Source organism: Panthera leo, chromosome F3 (assembly GCF_018350215.1).
Source record: "Panthera leo isolate Ple1 chromosome F3, P.leo_Ple1_pat1.1, whole genome shotgun sequence".
NCBI lineage: Eukaryota > Metazoa > Chordata > Mammalia > Carnivora > Felidae > Panthera > Panthera leo.
In genome coordinates this window covers 55,110,373-55,129,663 of record NC_056696.1, presented here as the reverse complement: position 1 = coordinate 55,129,663, position 19,291 = coordinate 55,110,373, and the positions used below count along the sequence as shown (strand labels likewise).

The following is a 19,291-nucleotide window of genomic DNA, read 5'->3' as shown; positions in this document are numbered from 1 at the left end:
GAAGCAGGCTCCAGGCTCTGAGCTGTCAGCACAGAGCCCAACGTGGGCCTCAAACCCACGAACCTCGAGATCATGACCTGAGCTGAAGTCAGATGCTTAACCAACTGAGCCACCCAAACATCCCAAATTGTAATATACTTAAAGTGTACTACATGATGATTTGATACACATATACATCGTAAAAGGATTCCCACCATTGAATTCACACATCCCTCACCTCACATATTTACCTTTTTTTTTTCTTTTTTTAGAAAACACTGAAGGTGTTACTCTCTTAACAAGTCTCAAGCATACAATTCAGTATTGTCAATTACAGTTGCCATACTATACATGAGATCCGCAGATCTTACTCATTTTACAACTGAAATTTTGTGCCCTTTTATTCACCTCCCCCTCGAACTTGCATGCCCAGCCCCACAATACCACTATTCTTCTCTGTTTCTATGATACCATGCAGTACATACCTTTGTCTGGCTTATTTCACTTAGCATGATGCCCTCCTTAGCATGGAGGTCCGTCCATGTTGTTGCAACTGGCAGGATTCTCTTCTTTTTAAGGCTAAATAATATTCCAATGTGTGTGTGTGTGTGTGTGTGTGTGTGTGTGTGTGTGTGTGTATCACAACTTCTTTATCCATTCATTCATTGAGGGACACTTAGGTTGTCTTTCCCACTGTGAATAAAGCCACAATGAATGTGAAGTACAGATATCTCTTCAAGAGAGTGATTTTGTTTCCTTTGGATATATATCCAGAAGCAGAATTACTGGACAATATATGGCTGTTCGACTTAAATTTTTGAGGAAGCTCCATACTGTTTTCCGTGGTGGCTGCACCAGTTTACATTCCCACCAGCAGTTTTTCTTTCTTGTCTTTTTGATAATAATCATTCTAAAAAGTATGAATTGATAATCTTATGGTGATTTTTATTTGCCTTTCCTTTATGATGAATTATGTTGTGCACCATTCTATGTACCTGTTGGCTATTTGTTTGCCTTTTTTGGGAAAATATCCATCCGGGTTCTTTGCCCATTTTCTATTTGGACTATTGGATTTTTGCTATTGAGTTGTACGTGTACCCTGTATATTTTGGCTATTAACGCCGTATCAGATATGTGGTTTGCAAATATTTTCTTCCATTCCATAGGTTGCTTTTTCATCTTGTTGACGGTTTCCTTTGCTATGCAGAAACTTTTCAGTTAGATGTAGTACCACTTGTTTATTTTTGCTTTGTTACCTTTGCTTTGGTGTCAATCCAAAAACTCATTGTGAGGATCGGTGTCAAGGAGCTTGTTACTTCCTATGTTTTCTTCTAGGAGTCTTAAGATTTCAGATCTTGTGTGCAAGTCCTTAACCCGTTTTAAATTGATACTTGTGTATAGTATAGTATAGAGCTCCAGTTTCATTCTTTTGGAAGTGGCTGTTCAATTTTCCCAAGACCATTTATTGGACAGATGATCCTTCCCCAGTGTATATTCTTGACTCTTTTGTCAAAATTAATTGCTCGTAAATGCATGGGTTTATTTCTGGGCTATTTTGTGACACTGATTTTTGTTTCTGTTTTTAGCCAGTTACATACTGTGTCGATGACCATGGCTTTGTAATATAGCTCAAAATTGGGAAGTGTGATGTCTCTAGCTTTATTCCTTATCAAAACTGCTTTGGTTATTTGGGGTGTTTTGTGGCTCCATACAAATTTTAGGATTTTTTTTCCCCTATCTATGTGAAAACTGCCATTGCAATTTTTATAATGATTGATTGAACCTGTGGATTGATTTGGATAGTATGGACATTTTAACAATATTGATTTTTCCAGTCCATGAACATAAAATATCTCTCCATTTATTCATGTCTTCTTCCATTTCCTTCACTAATATTTTATACTTTTCAGCATACAGGCGTTTTACCTCCTTCATTAAATTTATTTCTAAGTATTTTATTCTTTTTGATGCTATTATATATGGCATTGTTTTCATAATCCCTCTTTCTAATAGTTTGTTTTAGAAACAACTGATTGATGTCTCTTGATTTTGTATCCTGCAACTTTGCTGATTTTCTTTATTCTAACAGATTCTTGGTAGAGTCTTTAGGTTTTCTGTTTATAATATCAAGTTATTTGCAAGCAAATACAATTTTACCTTTTCCTTTCAGATTTGGATGCCTTTTTTCCCCAGGCCTAACTGGTCAGGATAGAATTTCCAATACTAAGTTGCGAAATACTAATACTAATACTAATGCTAATACTTAATAACTGAAGTAGCGAGAATGGGCATCCTTGTCTTGTTCCTGATCTTAGAGGAAAAGCTTTCAGTTTTTCACCATTTAGGATGGTGCTAGTTGTAGGCCTTTGCTATTCTGAGGTACATTCCTTTTATGCCCAGTTTGTTGAGAGTTTTTATCATGAAAGGATGTTGAATTTTGTCAGATTCTTTTTCCGCAGCCATTAAGATGATCACATGATTTTTGTCCTTCATGTTGTTAATGTGGTATGTCACCTTTATTGATTGGCAGATGTTAAACCATCCTTGCATCCCTGGAATAAATTCCACTTGGTCATTATTTGTGATCCTTTTAATGTAATGTTGAATTTGGTTTGCTAATATTTTGTTGAAAAATTTTGCATCCATATTCATCGGAGATATTGGCCTATAATCTTCTTATAGTGGCCTTATCTGGCTTTGATGTAGAATATAATGCTGGTCTCACAGTGCTATAGTATGGGAGTGATCCCTCCACTTTTATTTTTTGGAAGAGCTTGAGAAGGATTCATGCTCTTTCTTATTTATTTTCAACATAAAAATTGTATTTGCTTGGAAGCATTAGAATGTCAACAAAACAGCTGCAGGATTTTTTTTTGTTTTTTGTGTTTTGTGTTTTTTGTTGTTGTTGTTGCCGTTACAGAGTGGTATTTAGTTAACAGAACAATTATCTTGTATTAGTTGCCTCAGAGACAAGAGAAGATGAGTTCAGTACAGTGCCCATTTGTAACTAATTTGTGGTGTGCACCAGTAAGAACCTGCTGTAAATTTCCATGCCGGTCTACAACCCTCTTACTGTACCAGGCAAAGTTACTGGCTACTAAAAATACTGCCAGGACAAGGCTATCTAAAGACACATTTGGTAGTATGTTAACTATACAAAAAAAGACACTACACTTTGCAACCATAACTTGCACACCATTACAGTTCAATATTTTTTCTTTAAAAGGAAAGGAGTTGTGTATAGGGGAGTTCAGCGTTTTACAGACCAGAAAAAACAAACTTGGGCTATAACCAACCTATTCATCATCTTCTTCTTCATCCTCTTCCTCTTCCTCGTCTTCTTCCTCTTTTGCCTTTTTTTTTTCTTTTTTTTACCTTTGATGACTCCCTTTTTTGCCTCATCAGGCTCTCCTGTAGCCCACTATGCAGCAACCTCCTTTTTGTATTTTTCTTCAGCTCAGTAGCCTTTCTTCATAAAGCTGCTTGTCATCTGCAGCAGAATTATATTTCTCTCCCCGTTTCTTTGCAACATCACCAGTGGATAGGCTGGGATGCTTTCCTTTGATTTGGGGATGATACTCAGAACAAAATAAGAAAAATGTCAAGAGAGTACTCTTGGGTGCATTGACTGGGATCCTTGAACTTCTTTTTGGTTTCCCCTGTAGGAGGGATAGAAGTTGTCATTTTTCTTTCTTAATGGCCCTTGTCCCCCTTTGCCATGTCTTCAAAAACTTTTCTTTTCTTTTAAATAGACATGGTCTTCCACCTCTCTGAATGCTTCTTAGAAAACTCTGAAAAGTTGGGGCACCTGGGTGGTTCAGTTGGTTGAGCATCTGACTTCGATTCAGGTCGTGATCTCACAGTTCGTTGAGTTCAAGCCCCGCATCGGGCTCACTGCTGTCAGTGCGGAGCTAGCCCACTTTGGATCCTCTGTCCCCTTCTCTCTTTGTCTCTCCCCTGCTTGTGCTCTCTCTCAAAAATAAACAAGCATTAAAAAAAAAAAAAAAAAAAAAGGAAAGAAAGCAAGAAAACTCTGAGAAGTTAACTGAAGCATCTGGGTGCTTCTTGTGCTTCTCCTGGCAAATTCGCACGAGGAAAGATAGGATGAAATTTTGCCACACAGCTTCTTGGGATCGTCTTTGCTTGTGTTGGCTTATTTTTCTTCAGTGAGGCACACAATCACCCAGTCCCTGTCTGGCTGTCACTTGCCCAGCACTGACTTTGTGGAGCTCAATGAACTGCAGTGACTGTCTAGTAATTCTTCAAATGTTTGGTAGAATTCCCCAGTGAAGTCATATGGCCCTAGACTTTTCTTTGTTGGGGTTTTTTTTTTTGATTACTGCTTCAATCACCTTACTAGTACGTGATCTGTTCAGATTTTCTAATTATTATTTGAAATTGGTAGACTGTATATTTCTAGGAATTTATCCGTGTCTATAGTCTCTAAGATGTTGGCGTGTAATTGTTTATAGTAGTTTCTCAGGATTCTTAATATTTCTGTGTTATCAGTTGTAATGTCTCCTCTTCATTTCATATTTTATTTATTTGGGTCTTTTCTCTTTTTTTCTTAGTCTAGATAAAACTTTGTCAGTTTTATCTTTACAAAATCTAGCTTTTAGTCTCATACATCTTTTCTATTGTCTTTTCTATTTGATTTATTTCCATTCTAACCTTTGGTATTTTCCTCTTTCTGCTAGCTTTCAGCTTTGTTTCTTCTTCTATTTATAGTTCCTTGAGGTGTAAAGTTAAGGTGTTTATCTGAGGTTTTTTTTTCCCCCTAATATAGGCATTTGTCACTATACACTTCCCTCTTAGAACTGCTTTTGCTGTGGTAAGTGCTCACGTGCCCATTAAGAACTGCTTCTTTGTTGGGGCGCCTGGGTGGCGCAGTCGGTTAAGCGTCCGACTTCAGCCAGGTCACGATCTCGCGGTCCGTGAGTTCGAGCCCCGCGTCAGGCTCTGGGCTGATGGCTCGGAGCCTGGAGCCTGTTTCCGATTCTGTGTCTCCCTCTCTCTCTGCCCCTCCCCCGTTCATGCTCTGTCTCTCTCTGTCCCAAAAAAAATAAATAAAAAACGTTGAAAAAAAAAATTAAAAAAAAAAAAGAACTGCTTCTTTGTTTACTATAGTCCTGTAAGTGTCATGAGCACAAGCCCCGTTGGCTTTCAGAGCGAGGTGTTTTGGGGCCCCATTCAAGGGTGGGAGTCTTCAAAGTTGGGACACTAGATGTGTCTTCCAAAACCTTTGCTCCTCAGGGAGAAGTTGGGAGTTGGAGGGTCCCTCCTGAGTGTATGGCTTAGTGCCAGTGTGGGATTTATGGTGAGAGTGTGTTCAGCCTTTCCTACCCACTTTGACGTGGGTGTTTTCTCATCTTCCCGATGTATAGGAGTCACTCAACTAGTTTCTGGATTTCTCACAAGGAAATTATTCCATGTATAGCTAGAAAATGGTGTGTTCGTAGAAGAAAGGAGTTCAGTAGCCTCCTCTGTCACCATCTTAGTTCCTAGAAGCCCCTTTCTGGTTAGTGGACATCAGCAGGAATTTAAAGTCACAGACTAAAGTCACAGGTGGCCAAGTTGTTTGTTTAGGCATTAGGGTTCCTTCAAAAATGGAGTAGGTTCTCTTGTGTTTGTGGTTGCAATTCCTTGCCTGGAAATGCTACTGGCCTTGATGTTCTTCCTATATCCTTACTTAGCTTTTAGCTTAAAGACTTCTGCCCTGACGCCATGTGAAACAGTGACCTCCAGAGGATAGGTACCAGTCTTGAAGAAACCTCTAGTCAGCGTGCTCACCCTCTTTGTCAGAGAGGCACTCTGAGGAAGGTCTAGACCAGAGCCCTAGTCATGGTAGTCAAGGCCCCGTGAAGTCTAACCTCCATGCCACTGCCTGCCTCCACATAGGAATTCCAAACCAGATCATCCCACCTGCAGCTCCCTAATTATGAGTCTCTCATTAAAATTGAATTGTAATCTATACGCTGAAAGTACCTCTTTCAACGAATCTATATTTTCATCTGTTTCTTCAGGCCTGCCCCTTACTATGTAGGGCAAATGAACAAGGCGCCTTGTAGGCTTTGTTCTACAAGTTTCGTTTTGGGTGACACCACAGCATACAGCATTATGAGTATTTTATTTTACACAAATAAGTAAGTACACAGGCACACTTTGTACTACACATAGATACACACAGCCCCAGCTGAATTACCTATTGGTACCCTTCTGGGGACTAGTTTCTTTCTCTAGTCAGTTTCAAAACCGACCACACTTTGCTTCAGTTTGTCTGTTTCATTGTCCTGGGAAGGAAACGCAACAGGTGAAATTTTCTACCATTTCCTTTAACAAGAGAACGTATATGGTCAGTGTTCAAAGTTGGCCAGACGTAGTTTTAGATACTTTCTTGCCCAGATAATTAAGTCCATACTTTCATTCAACCTACTCCCTATGATAAAATCAGATACATAAAACTGATTCAGTCTCATAGTAGAAAAAACAAGGTATTTATACCCTCAAGATATGCAAATAATTTCCTAGGGAATCCTGGTCAAGAATTTTAAGGGAGTCAATTTCCGGATTCCTTTGCATGTGTACACACACACACACACACACCTTCTTTTCTGAAATCATTAGCCCCTGCAATTTTGCTGATTCCTATTTTTCACAACTGCCTTTCTTCAACTTTGGAAGAAAAAGACACCCCTCAACCCCAAGTCCTACCCTTTGGCACCTTGCTTCACAGCATAAAATCCTTTTGGGTTTCAAACAGAGGGACATTCCAAATACTGTGCTGATATTGATGTGGACAGATTGAATCTAATGACCAAATTACAAAGCCTTTTGCAAATTAGGTAGATTGTTTCTAATTCTTTGTTTTCAGCAGCTGGTAGATTGTTAAAAATACTCCTTTATCTAAAAATCATTGTGTGATTTTTTGGTATAAATCTCTAAAGGAGTTCAGTAATCAAATAACTGCTCTAACCAGATTCTTTTTATTTCCATTTACCAAGTTATGTGAACAAGGTTTCTGAGCACTCAAATTGATAAAAATAAAAAATATGAATAGAATTGATGTTAAAGGTAATATTCATCAATGACTACACAAACTAGTTTGGGGAAAAGTTTATTATGCTATTCCTAATAAAACTGTATTCATTTTTGTTTGGAACTATCAAAACACACTTATGTTAGTTTCATTAATTAAATACCAGTGACAACTTTTTCAGATCTTAAATAACTGTTATCAACTAACCTTAATCAGTATTGCGATCACTTCATCAAAATAATTTTAAAACTCTAGTTTTATAGTCACAGAAATTTAAGAAAATTAGATAGGTAGATAGATAGATAGATAGATAGATGGATAGATGATAGACAGATAGATAAGACACATATGATTGTTGCAGAGGAATATGGCAGGGTTACTAATATATGGCTTTCCAACATAAAAATATATTACATTAGGATAAACTTCTGTGCATCAATGGTATTGGAAATTCAAGGAGTTCAAGGAGAAAAATAAGCCATGTAAAATTTTCAACTTTTAAAGAAGCGATTGTCATGGTGTTTTGTTTTGTTTTGTTTTTAAATGCATTGATGGTGGATATCAAACCACAGTGATATTTGGACTCCAATGGGTATATTTAAGAATGGCATGATGGTTTTATTTTAAAATGTTAACATATGTAATTGATAGAAACTAATATTTGCAAATATTTAAATTTATGGTGAAAAATTTTAGATATCTACTGAAAATATGTGAAGATATTTTCATAACTGCATCAGACAACATGCACTGAGAAATGGTTGAAGACCGGTGTGTATAGACTTTCAGAAAAAAGTAATGGAATGTTCTACAAATAATGGTTTAAACAAATCGCAGTTTAATTTACCGACATTACCAGAAGTCTGGAGAAGTAGGCAGTCCCAGGGCTATTGAGGAGGCAACATCAGCCACGATGTCCTCTAAGGAATCCCTGGAATTTTCCACAAAATTCCCACCAGCAATTCTCTATACCTTCTATATTCTCCCTTTAGTTTTTTATCTCTACTTGGTTATAGTATTTATCACATTATTCTCTAGAACATAGTTGCTATACACATGTTTCATTCACCTTAGTGGACCATGAGTTAGAGACTTCGTTTCATTCTTCTTTAAGATTCTTATAGTACACAGCAGAATGCCTTACACATCAAAGCATAGGCTCTGGGGTCAAGTTTACCCAGTTCCACTACTGGCTAGTGATGGGAAGACTCACCCCTTCCTGCCACTGGCACAAAAGTATAGGGAAAGCACAGATTAACCGTGGTTTTGTGTGATCGCTTCTACAGTTTACCTCCAAGCTGTAATAACTGACCTGGACGAATGGCTAGAAATGGTCATTAAATTACTAAATATTCAGGAACTCTTAATTGGAAGTAAACTACTTTCGTTCAGTTAACTGTGATTCGTCTAAGTCAATATTTGTTTTGCTTTAGAAGATCACCGTCTAAACAGTCTGAAATAGGAGTACTTAAATTAATTTTACTTCATAGAATTTCAGACTTAACAGATTCTAATGAGTAAAGGAAAAACTGTTTTACAGGCTCTAACATAATAATGTTTAGGAACTTCAGTTTTGAAACTATGTGGTTATAGGCTCGCATGATCAACAAAGGGGAGTGGAGAGCAGCCTAGAAATGACCATTCAAAAGAAAAAGGGCTGCTGAGCTGGGAAGTGAAAAAGGATGTTTTTTCCTTAATAGAAGGAATGCCCAGCGTGGTGCTCAATATGCAAGAGTGCACCTCACTCAAAGTTTTCAGCTCAGTTTATGAGAGTAGTGGAGGTTGGCCAATAAAAGTTTGGGTAGTTTCTATAAAAATTATATTTGGCAATAATTTCAATTGTAAAAAAGAATTACTTATAGAAATTTGGTGAACAGCCAACTTTGCTGCACCCCTCAGAATGTGGAAATCTCAGTCTTAAAGGTAAACTGATACAGGTATCTGTGTGGTTTTTGAGAAGCCTTGCAGCATTATGAAAGTCTGATTGTTTTAATAAAGTAATGCTTAACATTGTACTAGTCACATATTTATATTTTGCATAACTCTTTATAATTGTGTATACATTGTGTATTTATAGTCCAGTTGGTAATATACTTTAGGTCTCTTTTAATAGAAAATATTTAGCCCAGATAAATGAAACAGCCATTAAAATAACCGTAGAAAGGTACACAAAAAGCAACAAGAACCTGAATCCAGGAACGCCTGGGTGGCTCAGTCAGTTTTCTGACTTTGGCACAGGTCATGATCTCAGTGTTCATGAGTTTGAGCCCCACATCAGGCTCTGTACTGACAGCTCGGAGCCTGGAACCTGCTTTGGATTCTGTGTCTCCCTCTGTCTCTGCCCCTCCCCTGCTCACACTCTGCCTCTCTCTGTCTCTCAAAAAGTAAATAAACACTAAAAAAGAAAAAAAAAATTTTTTTTTAAAAAAGAACCTGAATCCGGCTAAAGCAGAGAAATCTGTATCTAGGTTCTAAGAAAAAATAACATGTTAAGTTTTGAAATTCACATTTAATTATTCTGTTGACTTTCTGAAAATACAAATATTAATATGCAGAAAAAATATATGACTACATATTCTTTAAAAATATTTAAGGCTTCTTGTGGGGTTACTTTTTATTCACTCTACCTTCCTTTCTGGACTAACTCTAAATGGTTCCAGAATTTTTTTCCTTTTTTCCATTCACTTATGAGATACCTGTTTTTAAGTTGAGTAAATATGAACGGGTGCCTGGGTGACTCAGTAAGTTAAGCATCCAACTTCAGTTCAGGTCATGATCTCACAGTTTTGAGTTCAAGCCCTGCATCAGGCTCTGTGCTGACAGCTCAGAGCCTGGAGCCTGCTTCGGATTTTGTGTGTCCCTCTCTCTCTGCTGCTCCCCTGCTAGCTCTCTGTCTCTGTCTCTCGCTCTCAAAAATAAATAAACATTAAAAAAATTAATAAATAGAGTAAATATGAAATATTAGTTGACTTTTAAATGATATCCATATTTGCTTTTATTTTATTTTAAAGTATAGGACATTTACCTGAGGCATTATATGTAAATCAAAACTTACTTTAAATGCAAGTGGGTAACTACCTATAATCCTATGATGAATTCCTTCATAAAGCAAATATTTACACTTTATCTTATCTTTTGTATAAATATCAAGTTTGCTTGAAGCAAGATTTGCCTGGATTAAAGGTTAGTTCATTGGGAATACTTTTATACTTTGAAATTTAGCATCTATTGCTTCATAGTAAAAATGGCTTTAACTTCAGATTGAGATAAATAAAATATACCCGATCAATTCCTCCTCTGATTTACTGTGTTTCCCTTGGACAGTCATTTTAGCTTACATGTGTCATAATTTTTGGTTATGGAATAAGGATAAGAACAGTCCTTCTTATATAAGGTATTATTCAAGCTACTTATGTAAACTACAGACAAATTATTAAACCGGGTATAAAACATTTAGGATGATGATGATGATGATGATGGTAATGCTTTATCTGGATAGTGTATTTTATTTTTCTGAGTATTTTCATATGCATCAGTCTCTCCAGTGTTTTTAGTGCCTCTCTGAAGCAGTGATGACACCCCCATTTTATAGATAATTTGACTTTGGAAAGTCACACACTATACTCTGCTCAACCAAAAGTCAATTAAAAAAACCAATGTGTTCAGCATCTATTATGTATTTGATAACATGCTAAACCTGTTGGGGGAACCTGTAAATATTACGTATGAACATTGCTGTCTCTACTGACATTTAGGAATAAATAGGTAGTTCTCACAAAAATTCAGAGAATAAAAGTTCACATATTACTCTATTCCACTGTGTACTACAGGAGAAGAAAATTAATATTTGTTTTAAACACCTCCTCTATGCCAGTTCCTAGCCTTGTTTAAGCTTCCAATACTGTAAAGAGAGGTGGGCTTCATTTTATTGCATAGATGAGGAAGACAAATGTAATGGAAAAACTCATATTTTTCCTACCTACCTTTTCTTCTCTTACGTCTTCTTTGACACTCATACAGAACACTTCATCTCTGACACTTCTGGTCACCAAATGTTGGGAGGCTTTTCCTCACGACAACAAGCAAGTCTCCAGGAAATCAGCTGGCTGTCCTGCTTCAACTCGGTTTTGACACTAGGTACTTGGAGATAGCATCAGATTCCACAAGTTAAGGGTCCAGTCCCGCGAGACTGCCTTGCCCCCTAACCTCCCACACCTCCAGATTCCACTCACCAACCTAGGCTGTTACCTATGCTTCTGACCTACCAGATGCAAATTGGAGGTTCCAACAACCGCCTCCAACTGAGGACACCAATTTCAAGTCCAGGTGGTTACCTGTACTTCCGACTGGCTGTAAATCAGAGGTCCCCACAGCACCCTCCTTGGGTTTATTTAATTTGCTCACAGAATTCAGAGAAATGTTTTACTTACTAGGTTACCAGTTTATTATAAAAGAACATAACTCAGGAACAGCCAGATGGAAGAGATACATAGGGCAAAGTACGGAGTAGGGGTGTGGAGCTCCCATGCCCTCTCCAGGAAAGCCATTCTCCCCACATCTTCACCTGCTCCCCTATCTGGAGGCTCTCCAAACCTTGCCTTTTGGGATTTTTATGGAGGCTTTATTACATAGGCGTGATTGATTGAATCATTGGCCTTGGGGAAGGATTCAACCTCCAGCCTTCTCCCTGCCCCAGAGGTCAGGAATTGGGACTGAAAGATCCAACTTCTTGGATTGGAGAGATCCAATCCAAGGTTGGTTCCCTTGACAATTAGCTCCCATCCTTAGGTAGGGTCCAAAAGCCACCTCATTAATATAACAATTTTTCACTCTCAATGCTTTGGAAATTCCAAGGGTTTGGGGAGCTGTGAGCCAGGAATCATGGAAGAAGACCAAATATATATGAGAAATACATTTAGATCACCTGAATAACCAAATGCATAGTTCTCTTATAAATCATTTATTGCTCCAAGACTCAAAAAATAAAAGTAATTTGTCAGAGTTCACCCAGCTAGTAAGTGCCAGAGTATTCAAACTTCGATCTTTCTGATTCTAAAACCCATGATTTAGCAACCACACCAGGCTGGATTTACATTTGTAGTTTAATAAAAGAGATGAAGTTCTAGAAGGCTCTCTTGGGCATTGTTTTACAATTGACTTTTAGTTCCAGAGAAAAATATATGAATGAGGGATATTTTTACTTCCTGGTCATCTGGTCCACAAAACATGAGAACCCAAAAGAATCCTAAAGACCATGTAGGCCAGTGCTATTATTCTTCCCGTTTCATAGAGTGACATGGTACCTCTAGTTGTTAAAACTCTGCCCTGTATCTCAAGTCATTCATTTACTTATTCATTCAGAAAATATCTGTGAGGGCCTACTATGTGCTCATCACCGTTCTCCTGGCACAGCCTAATAGAGGTAATAGACATTAATCAGGAAGCACACGCATAAATGTGTATCTAGACACTAACACACAAACACATTGTTAGTGAGCTAAGTACTCTAAAAGATAACTTTTTAAAAAATAATTTTAGGGGCACCTGTCAGTGCCTCAGTCAGGTAAACATCTGACTCAGCTCAGTCCGTTAAACATCCGACTCAGCTCAGGTCATGATCTTGCAGTTCATGAGTTTGAGCCCCACATCGGGCTCCGTGCTGACAGCTCAGAGCCTGGAGTCTGCTTGAGATTCTGTGTCTCCCTCTCTTTTTTCCCCTCCCCTGCTCACGCTCTGTGTCTCTCTCTCTCAAAAATAAATAAACATTAAAGTTTTTTATTAAATAAATAAAAACGAATTGCAACTAGACATCTAGCTAGGGAAGGCTTCCTTACATACCACAAGCTTCAGATGGGACCTCGAAGATCCAAGTGAATGGGGATGAGAAGAGCATTTCAAGCAGAGAGAATTACTGTCTGTTCAGGCAGTGTAAGGGAAGGCTAGCGAGTGAGCACAGAATGTGAGAGAAGGAGGGATTACTGAGTGAAACGTTGGGCAAAGACACGATGCTAAGCGTCGGGGGCCATTTAGGGATTCTTTCTCCTAGGAGCAGTGCAAAGCCACTTCAGACTTTGGTTCACTTGTGTTTATTTATTTGTTTGCTTGAGGTAAGGGTGTGAATAACTAAATATTCAAGAATTAGCTCCAGCATCACTCTAGCTGTTCAGTGTGATAAATGGATTAGAGTTAGTAGGTACAAGAAAACTTGCAACTTGGGGCGCCTGGGTGGCGCAGTCGGTTAAGCGTCCGACTTCAGCCAGGTCACGATCTCACGGTCCGTGAGTTCGAGCCCCGCGTCAGGCTCTGGGCTGATGGCTCGGAGCCTGGAGCCTGTTTCCGATTCTGTGTCTCCCTCTCTCTCTGTCCCTCCCCCGTTCATGCTCTGTCTCTCTCTGTCCCAAAAATAAATAAACGTTGAAAAAAAAAAAAAAAAAAAAAAAAAAAAAAAAAGAAAACTTGCAACTTGCTGCAAGTTCTGAATATGAAAGAGAAAGGTATCCAAGCTGAATTGAGTTGTCCACTGGAAGGATGGGACTGCTGTTCACTGAGCTAGTGAACCAGCTAGATGAAGACTTGCTTTGTAACAAAAGGAATATTTGAGGTATTTACGTATTTACTAAAAGGGGCGCCTGGGTGGCTCAAGGGGATTAGCATCTGACTTTGGCTCAGGTCACGATCTCGCGGTCGTGAGTTTGAGTCGCACATAGGGCTCGCTGCTGTCAGCTCAGAGCCCACTTTGGATCCTCTGTCCCCCTCTCTCTCTCCCCGTCTCCTGCTGACATTCTCTTTCACAAAAATGAATAAACACTTAAAAATATATACAGGAAGCCCATTACATGATAATACAAATAGTATGTTTTTATGAAAATTAACGATCTTCCCCCACAAAAAAAAATTAGTGAGAATGTGCCATTGTTTGCACAAATCACTTTAATGTCTGGCTTCATAGATGACAGTTTAGATTCGTTGCTGCTTCCACTTTCAGCTTGTGGTAATCTGTTGTTTCGGTGGAAGCACATGAAGCAAATCCAGCCTCACGGATAATAACTAGTTGGAAAAGGAAGGAGTATTTTAATAGCCTTTTCATTTCAGATCATTGTGGATATTCTCTGATACTATACTAAAACATAAACAGTGGTTGTTTCTCAAAAGTTAATTATAGCGTGTAATCGAAAAACATATCGATGGATAGTTTTGCTCTGTTATGCTAAATCTGTTGGTCTGTCTTGAACTCTGAATGGATTCACTTACACATCATGATTTAGTAAATCATACATTGGTCATGTAAAGGCACAGTCCATAACAGAGGGGAAATGCATTAGTCAAGTTGTCCAGATAACTGCAATAAATAATTTGCTTCTAGTTGGTAATTAACCCAGATGTCATTTACAGATACCAGTGAGCGTCCATTTCTACGTCAAAGTAGAATGACCTGCCAAAGAGCATCACTGTCTTGGAGCTTAAGAAGTGTTCCAGGAAGAGCATAGACAACTCCTACGAATGTAGAGGCTGTTTATTCCCAGGTGTTAGTACCGCAGAGGCTAGAGATTACATAGAAGTCTAAGGAAATAGACTTTGTAATAGAAGTGTCTTGTCCTCTGAACGCACACTGTGGGCAAATAGCCTAATGTCTCATTTCTGTATCTGGAACATGAGAATGACCTTGTAAGGTTTTGACGAGGGTAAGAAATAATACATGTCATGTTTCTAAAGAGTACTTGGTACATAAAAATACCCAATATTATTGTTCTCGAAAAAAAACAAATAGCATTAATATTGGTGTCGTTCCCTGTGGGCTTTTAGTGGCTTATTTGCCACTAAAATTTCTCTCGATTTCCTGTTCCTTGGTGTTTACAAGTAGTTTTGATGCTGAATACTGCCAAAGGACTGGGCACATAGCTAATAACCACTCCCATTGAAAAGGTGTCAGCAGATGGGTCAAGTATTAAGGATCCAAGGAGCAGCCGAAATCATATAGGTGGACCATGCAGGGCAAGGACAGCGGGAGAAGGGAAGGCTCAACTGTGCAGGGACTCCTATATTTTGAATGTTGTCATTGACAACAGCCAGAGCCCAAGTTGTTATCACAATGGAAGGAATAGGTTCAAGGTACCTTCAGCTGATGCTCCAGAATTCACATGATTCAAGGGCTTTGCGTGATTGTTCCTGGGGGCATAGCCAGAGGATATAATATTCTTGTATTTTTAATGTTTTTTAGAACTCCAGCAATCCAGAAGTCATAATTTGTTGTAACGATGCTATAATTAAGTTGTGGTAAATGATAGCATTTGAAGATTTTATAACCAGAATTGATTCATAAAATGGATACAGTCCCAGCAGTTTATGTTAACATAATTAAATGGAAATGTAATTCTAACTGAGTTTGCTTATTAAATTGAAAATTACTGGGTTATGAGCACTCTTACAATTCTGTCAAAATTGGTGTAAGTCTAGAATTACATGAAATATCCATTAAAATAAAGCATATTTAAGGCTCCGTTGTTGGTGGTGAATACGTTTCTTAAAGCACATGCAGATTGATCATGTGAGAGCATGTGCTTGTAGTTAGGTTCATGCTAACTCCTTTTCTCTTTCCTCTACAGCCATTGGTTTAGCCCTGGCACTAAGACAGAGCATGGCCAGGTAAGGAGCATTGTAATCCAAAGAGAAGTTACTTAGTCTCTTTCAAATATTTATAGATCTCCCTTCAAGGTCGTGGATCAGCTCTATAATAAAAGATATAAATCCCAGCTGATTTAAAAAGGAGTTAATTGTGCCAGTGCTTAAGACACTGACCAAATGAATGATGCTCGGTAACCATCAGAGTGCTTACCACCACGTTCCTCAGTCACATATGTCCCCCCCATGGAGAGGCTCTGGGCTTCGCTTGTTTATAGGACTCTACCATTTATATTTGTTTTTCACGAAGTTAAAGTATCAAGAGACATGCTTAAAAAGTTGATTTGCAGCCAACATAAGATCAGCAAACGAGAATATTTTTACTTTTGAAGTTCAGAAGGTCGTGATAGTTTCTTACAAGTTTATGTCATATTTTTAAGTGAGATTTCTTTTTTTATTGCTTAATAAAACATGGCAGCACAGCGATTGGTCACCATAACAAAAAACTTGGCATTCATTTCAGTTAACTTTACATATAAAATAAGTACTTAACTTTCTTTTTCCCTTGAATGTATTCATCTTCTCTCTGCAGTGTGCTAAGGCAATTTAGGGCTTAAGGCTTTGATGAGTTTTAAAGCTTATGCATTTTAGACTTTGCATCCTTGTTGAGTTTTTTTTTTTTTTCATTCTGAATTATAAAAGTTGTTTTTAAGTGGGTCAAAAACATGATATGTAAAAAATACCTTTAAATACATGAGAATGAAAAACCTCACATCCACAGGGATCATTTTCTGTGACAGGTGGTAGGTAGACAAAGAGGGGGTTGTAGTTGGTAATGATAATTGACAACATTAATATATTTGTGATATTTTATTTCTTAAGCTGGGCAGTAGGTCCACAGTTGGTTGTATATACACAACCTTTTGCTCATAAAAGGAGGATGATAAGGGCACCTGGGTGGTTCAGTCAATTATGCGTCTGACTTCAGCTCAGGTCATCATCTCATGGTTTGTGAGTTCAAGGCCTACATTAGGTTCTGTGCTGTCAGTGAGGAACCTGTTTGGGATTCTCTCTCTCTTCCTCTCTCCCTTTGCCCCTCCCCCACTGTCTCTTTCAAAATAAATAAACTCAAAAAAGATTTTTTTAAGCACCTTTAACAAAAATTTTAGGGTCGCCTGGGTGGCTCAGTCGGTTAAGCGTCCAACTTCAGCTCGGGTCATGATCTCACAGTTCGTGAGTTCGAGCCCTGCGTCAGGCTCTGTGCTGACAGCTCAGAGCCTGGAGCCTGCTTCACATTCTGTGTCTCCCTCTCTCTCTGCCCCTTCCCTGCTCGTGCTCTGTCTCTCTCTGTCTCAAAAATAAATAAACATTAAAAAAAATTTTTTTAAAGGGGGTTGCTAAATACTTCATTATAAACTATACTTATTTCCTAATACACAGAAACCTAATTAAAGAAAAATATCATGTGAATTCAGTTTAAAGGTAGCTTGTAAACTTGCTCTTTTCCATGAGAGCAATTATCCCCTTTAAAAGATATTTCTCACATCAGTAGTATAGTAAGGACCAGTATTTCTAAAGATTTGGAAATTAACCAAACTAAGTTATATCTTTGACGTTTTCATCTTATTATTCATAATGTAAAAATTAGACTTCCTGCTTTCCTGCATGGTTCATGTCCCTCTGTGTACAAAGCTTACAAGAAGATTCTGCTTCTGGTAGTAAGTCGCATCAGGATATAGATTATCTCCAAATACAATTTTTAAAGCTTCTTTTCTACCCTTTAGAAATACTAAAGTGATGTTATAAAGTTGTATTTTATTTCACAGTATAACTGGTTGTTTCCAGTCAAGCTTTTTTTTTTCCTGCAGTTAAAGAATCAACTAATAGCTAATAGAGAAGAAACTTGCCTTCTCTATAGAGAAGAAAGTTGCCTGACGTTTTTTGTTTTTGGGTTTTTGGTTTTTTTTTTTACCAATTTTTGCATCAGCCTTTTGCTTAAACTTTGATACATCATTTCACATTTTGATGTAGGTTGTTAATTAATGTAGGTTATTAATTTCAGGTTATTATTGACTGTAGGTTATTAATTAATGAACACAGTAGATTCTTATTACCTGCAGTAGCTATGTTCTATAAAGTCGATGTGAACACAGAAGTAGCAAATATCGAAACACTGCTCTGGAGGGAAAATACAAGGTTGGGTTCATGAGAGGCCAGGACATTTTCAGTTACGGATCAAGACCTTTTCTTGTTTCATGTGTGTTCTGTGTTTAACAATACCTTATTTAATATGTATCATTGATTCTTTTTTTTTTTAATTTTTTTTAACATTTATTTATTTTTGAGACAGAGAGAGACAGAGCATGAATGGGGGGGCGGGGGGGCAGAGAGAGAGGGAGACACAGAATTGGAAGCAGGCTCCAGGCTCTGAGCCATCAGCCCAGAGTCTGACGCGGGGCTCGAACTCATGGACCGTGAGATCATGACCTGAGCTGAAGTCGGACGCTTAACCGACTGAGCCACCCAGGCGCCCCATCTTTGATTCTTAATACCTGATGAAAGCTTCTTTAATGCCCGTGTTTCCTCTGTAAGCTCCCTCGCAGCCTTGCACTTGGGAGCACTTGACTACACTTCCGTACTATACCTGAGGACCATTTTTTTATTTATTTATTTTTAATGTTTATTTATTATTGAGAGAGAGAGACAGAGTGTGAGTGGGTGAGGGGCAGAGGGAGAGGGAGACACAGAATCTGAAGCAGGCTCTAGGCTCTGAGCTGTCGGCCTAGAGCCCGATCCAGGACACGAACTCACCAACTGTGAGATCATGACCTGAGCGAAGTTGGACACTTAACCAACTGAGCCACCCAGGTGCCCCCTGCCTGAGGACCATTTTATGATAAAATCAAAAACCAGAGCAGAAAAATGCAAAAAAAACGTGGCACTAAATAGACTGCAACAAAGACACTCATTTACACTCTAAAAGCTGAAACAGGAAGACAGTGCATCAGCTTGTCAGACCTCAGTGGAGAACGTGTAACAGGGGACCCAAATTTTTACCACCGTGCACATGTTTGTGAAGGACTGCAAAAGTGCCGGAAGTATTGATCTTAGCATTACACATAAATTTTAACAAATAGGCAAATTCAGAAATATGGAATCCATGAATAATGAGGAATGACTGTACCTGTGTGTACGTATACAAATATACATACAGACCACTTACATTTTGAGGGTAAGAATCTCTTAATTCAACTCAAATCTAACTCTAGCGCAGGAAACTTTGCTAACCCTAGATGCGAGTGATGAAATGCAACACCGTAAAGAGGGTAAAATCCTTCATCCTGTTGAATGAATTACTGTTAGCGGGCATGGTCACCTTTTATTTTTCCCACATCAACTTCTCAACCTACAGAAATGATAACATTAACCCCGCTTTTTTTTTTTTAAATCCCACCCCTTTCTACTTCCCCTGTCTTAGTATTCGTCTTTCTGTTCTTTAAGGCTAAATCCCATAATCATTAACACCTTGCGTACTTCTCACTCTTTGATTACACATTCACTAAATGACTATTACCTGTCAACCATTATCTGTCAGGTACTCTCTCTCCTTACAAAAGAAGGTGTTTAGAAAAACAACATAGCTTTTCCCTTGTGGTG

At 38.3% G+C, this 19,291-nt stretch overlaps 1 protein-coding gene and 1 pseudogene across 4 annotated transcripts in view; one reads left to right on the top strand and one right to left on the bottom strand.

Annotated features, from left to right (window-relative positions):
- The window catches only part of GPATCH2 (G-patch domain containing 2), a 176,104-nt gene that overhangs the window by 111,149 nt on the left and 45,664 nt on the right, over positions 1–19,291 (top strand). For all 4 annotated transcript variants that reach the window (XM_042926285.1, XM_042926286.1, XM_042926289.1 and 1 more), the window contains exon 7: positions 15,619–15,658. In XM_042926285.1, the coding sequence (XP_042782219.1) occupies positions 15,619–15,658 (40 nt within the window). The remainder of the gene's footprint in view (positions 1–15,618; positions 15,659–19,291) is intronic.
- On the bottom strand, positions 3,276–10,343 carry LOC122212374 (annotated as a pseudogene).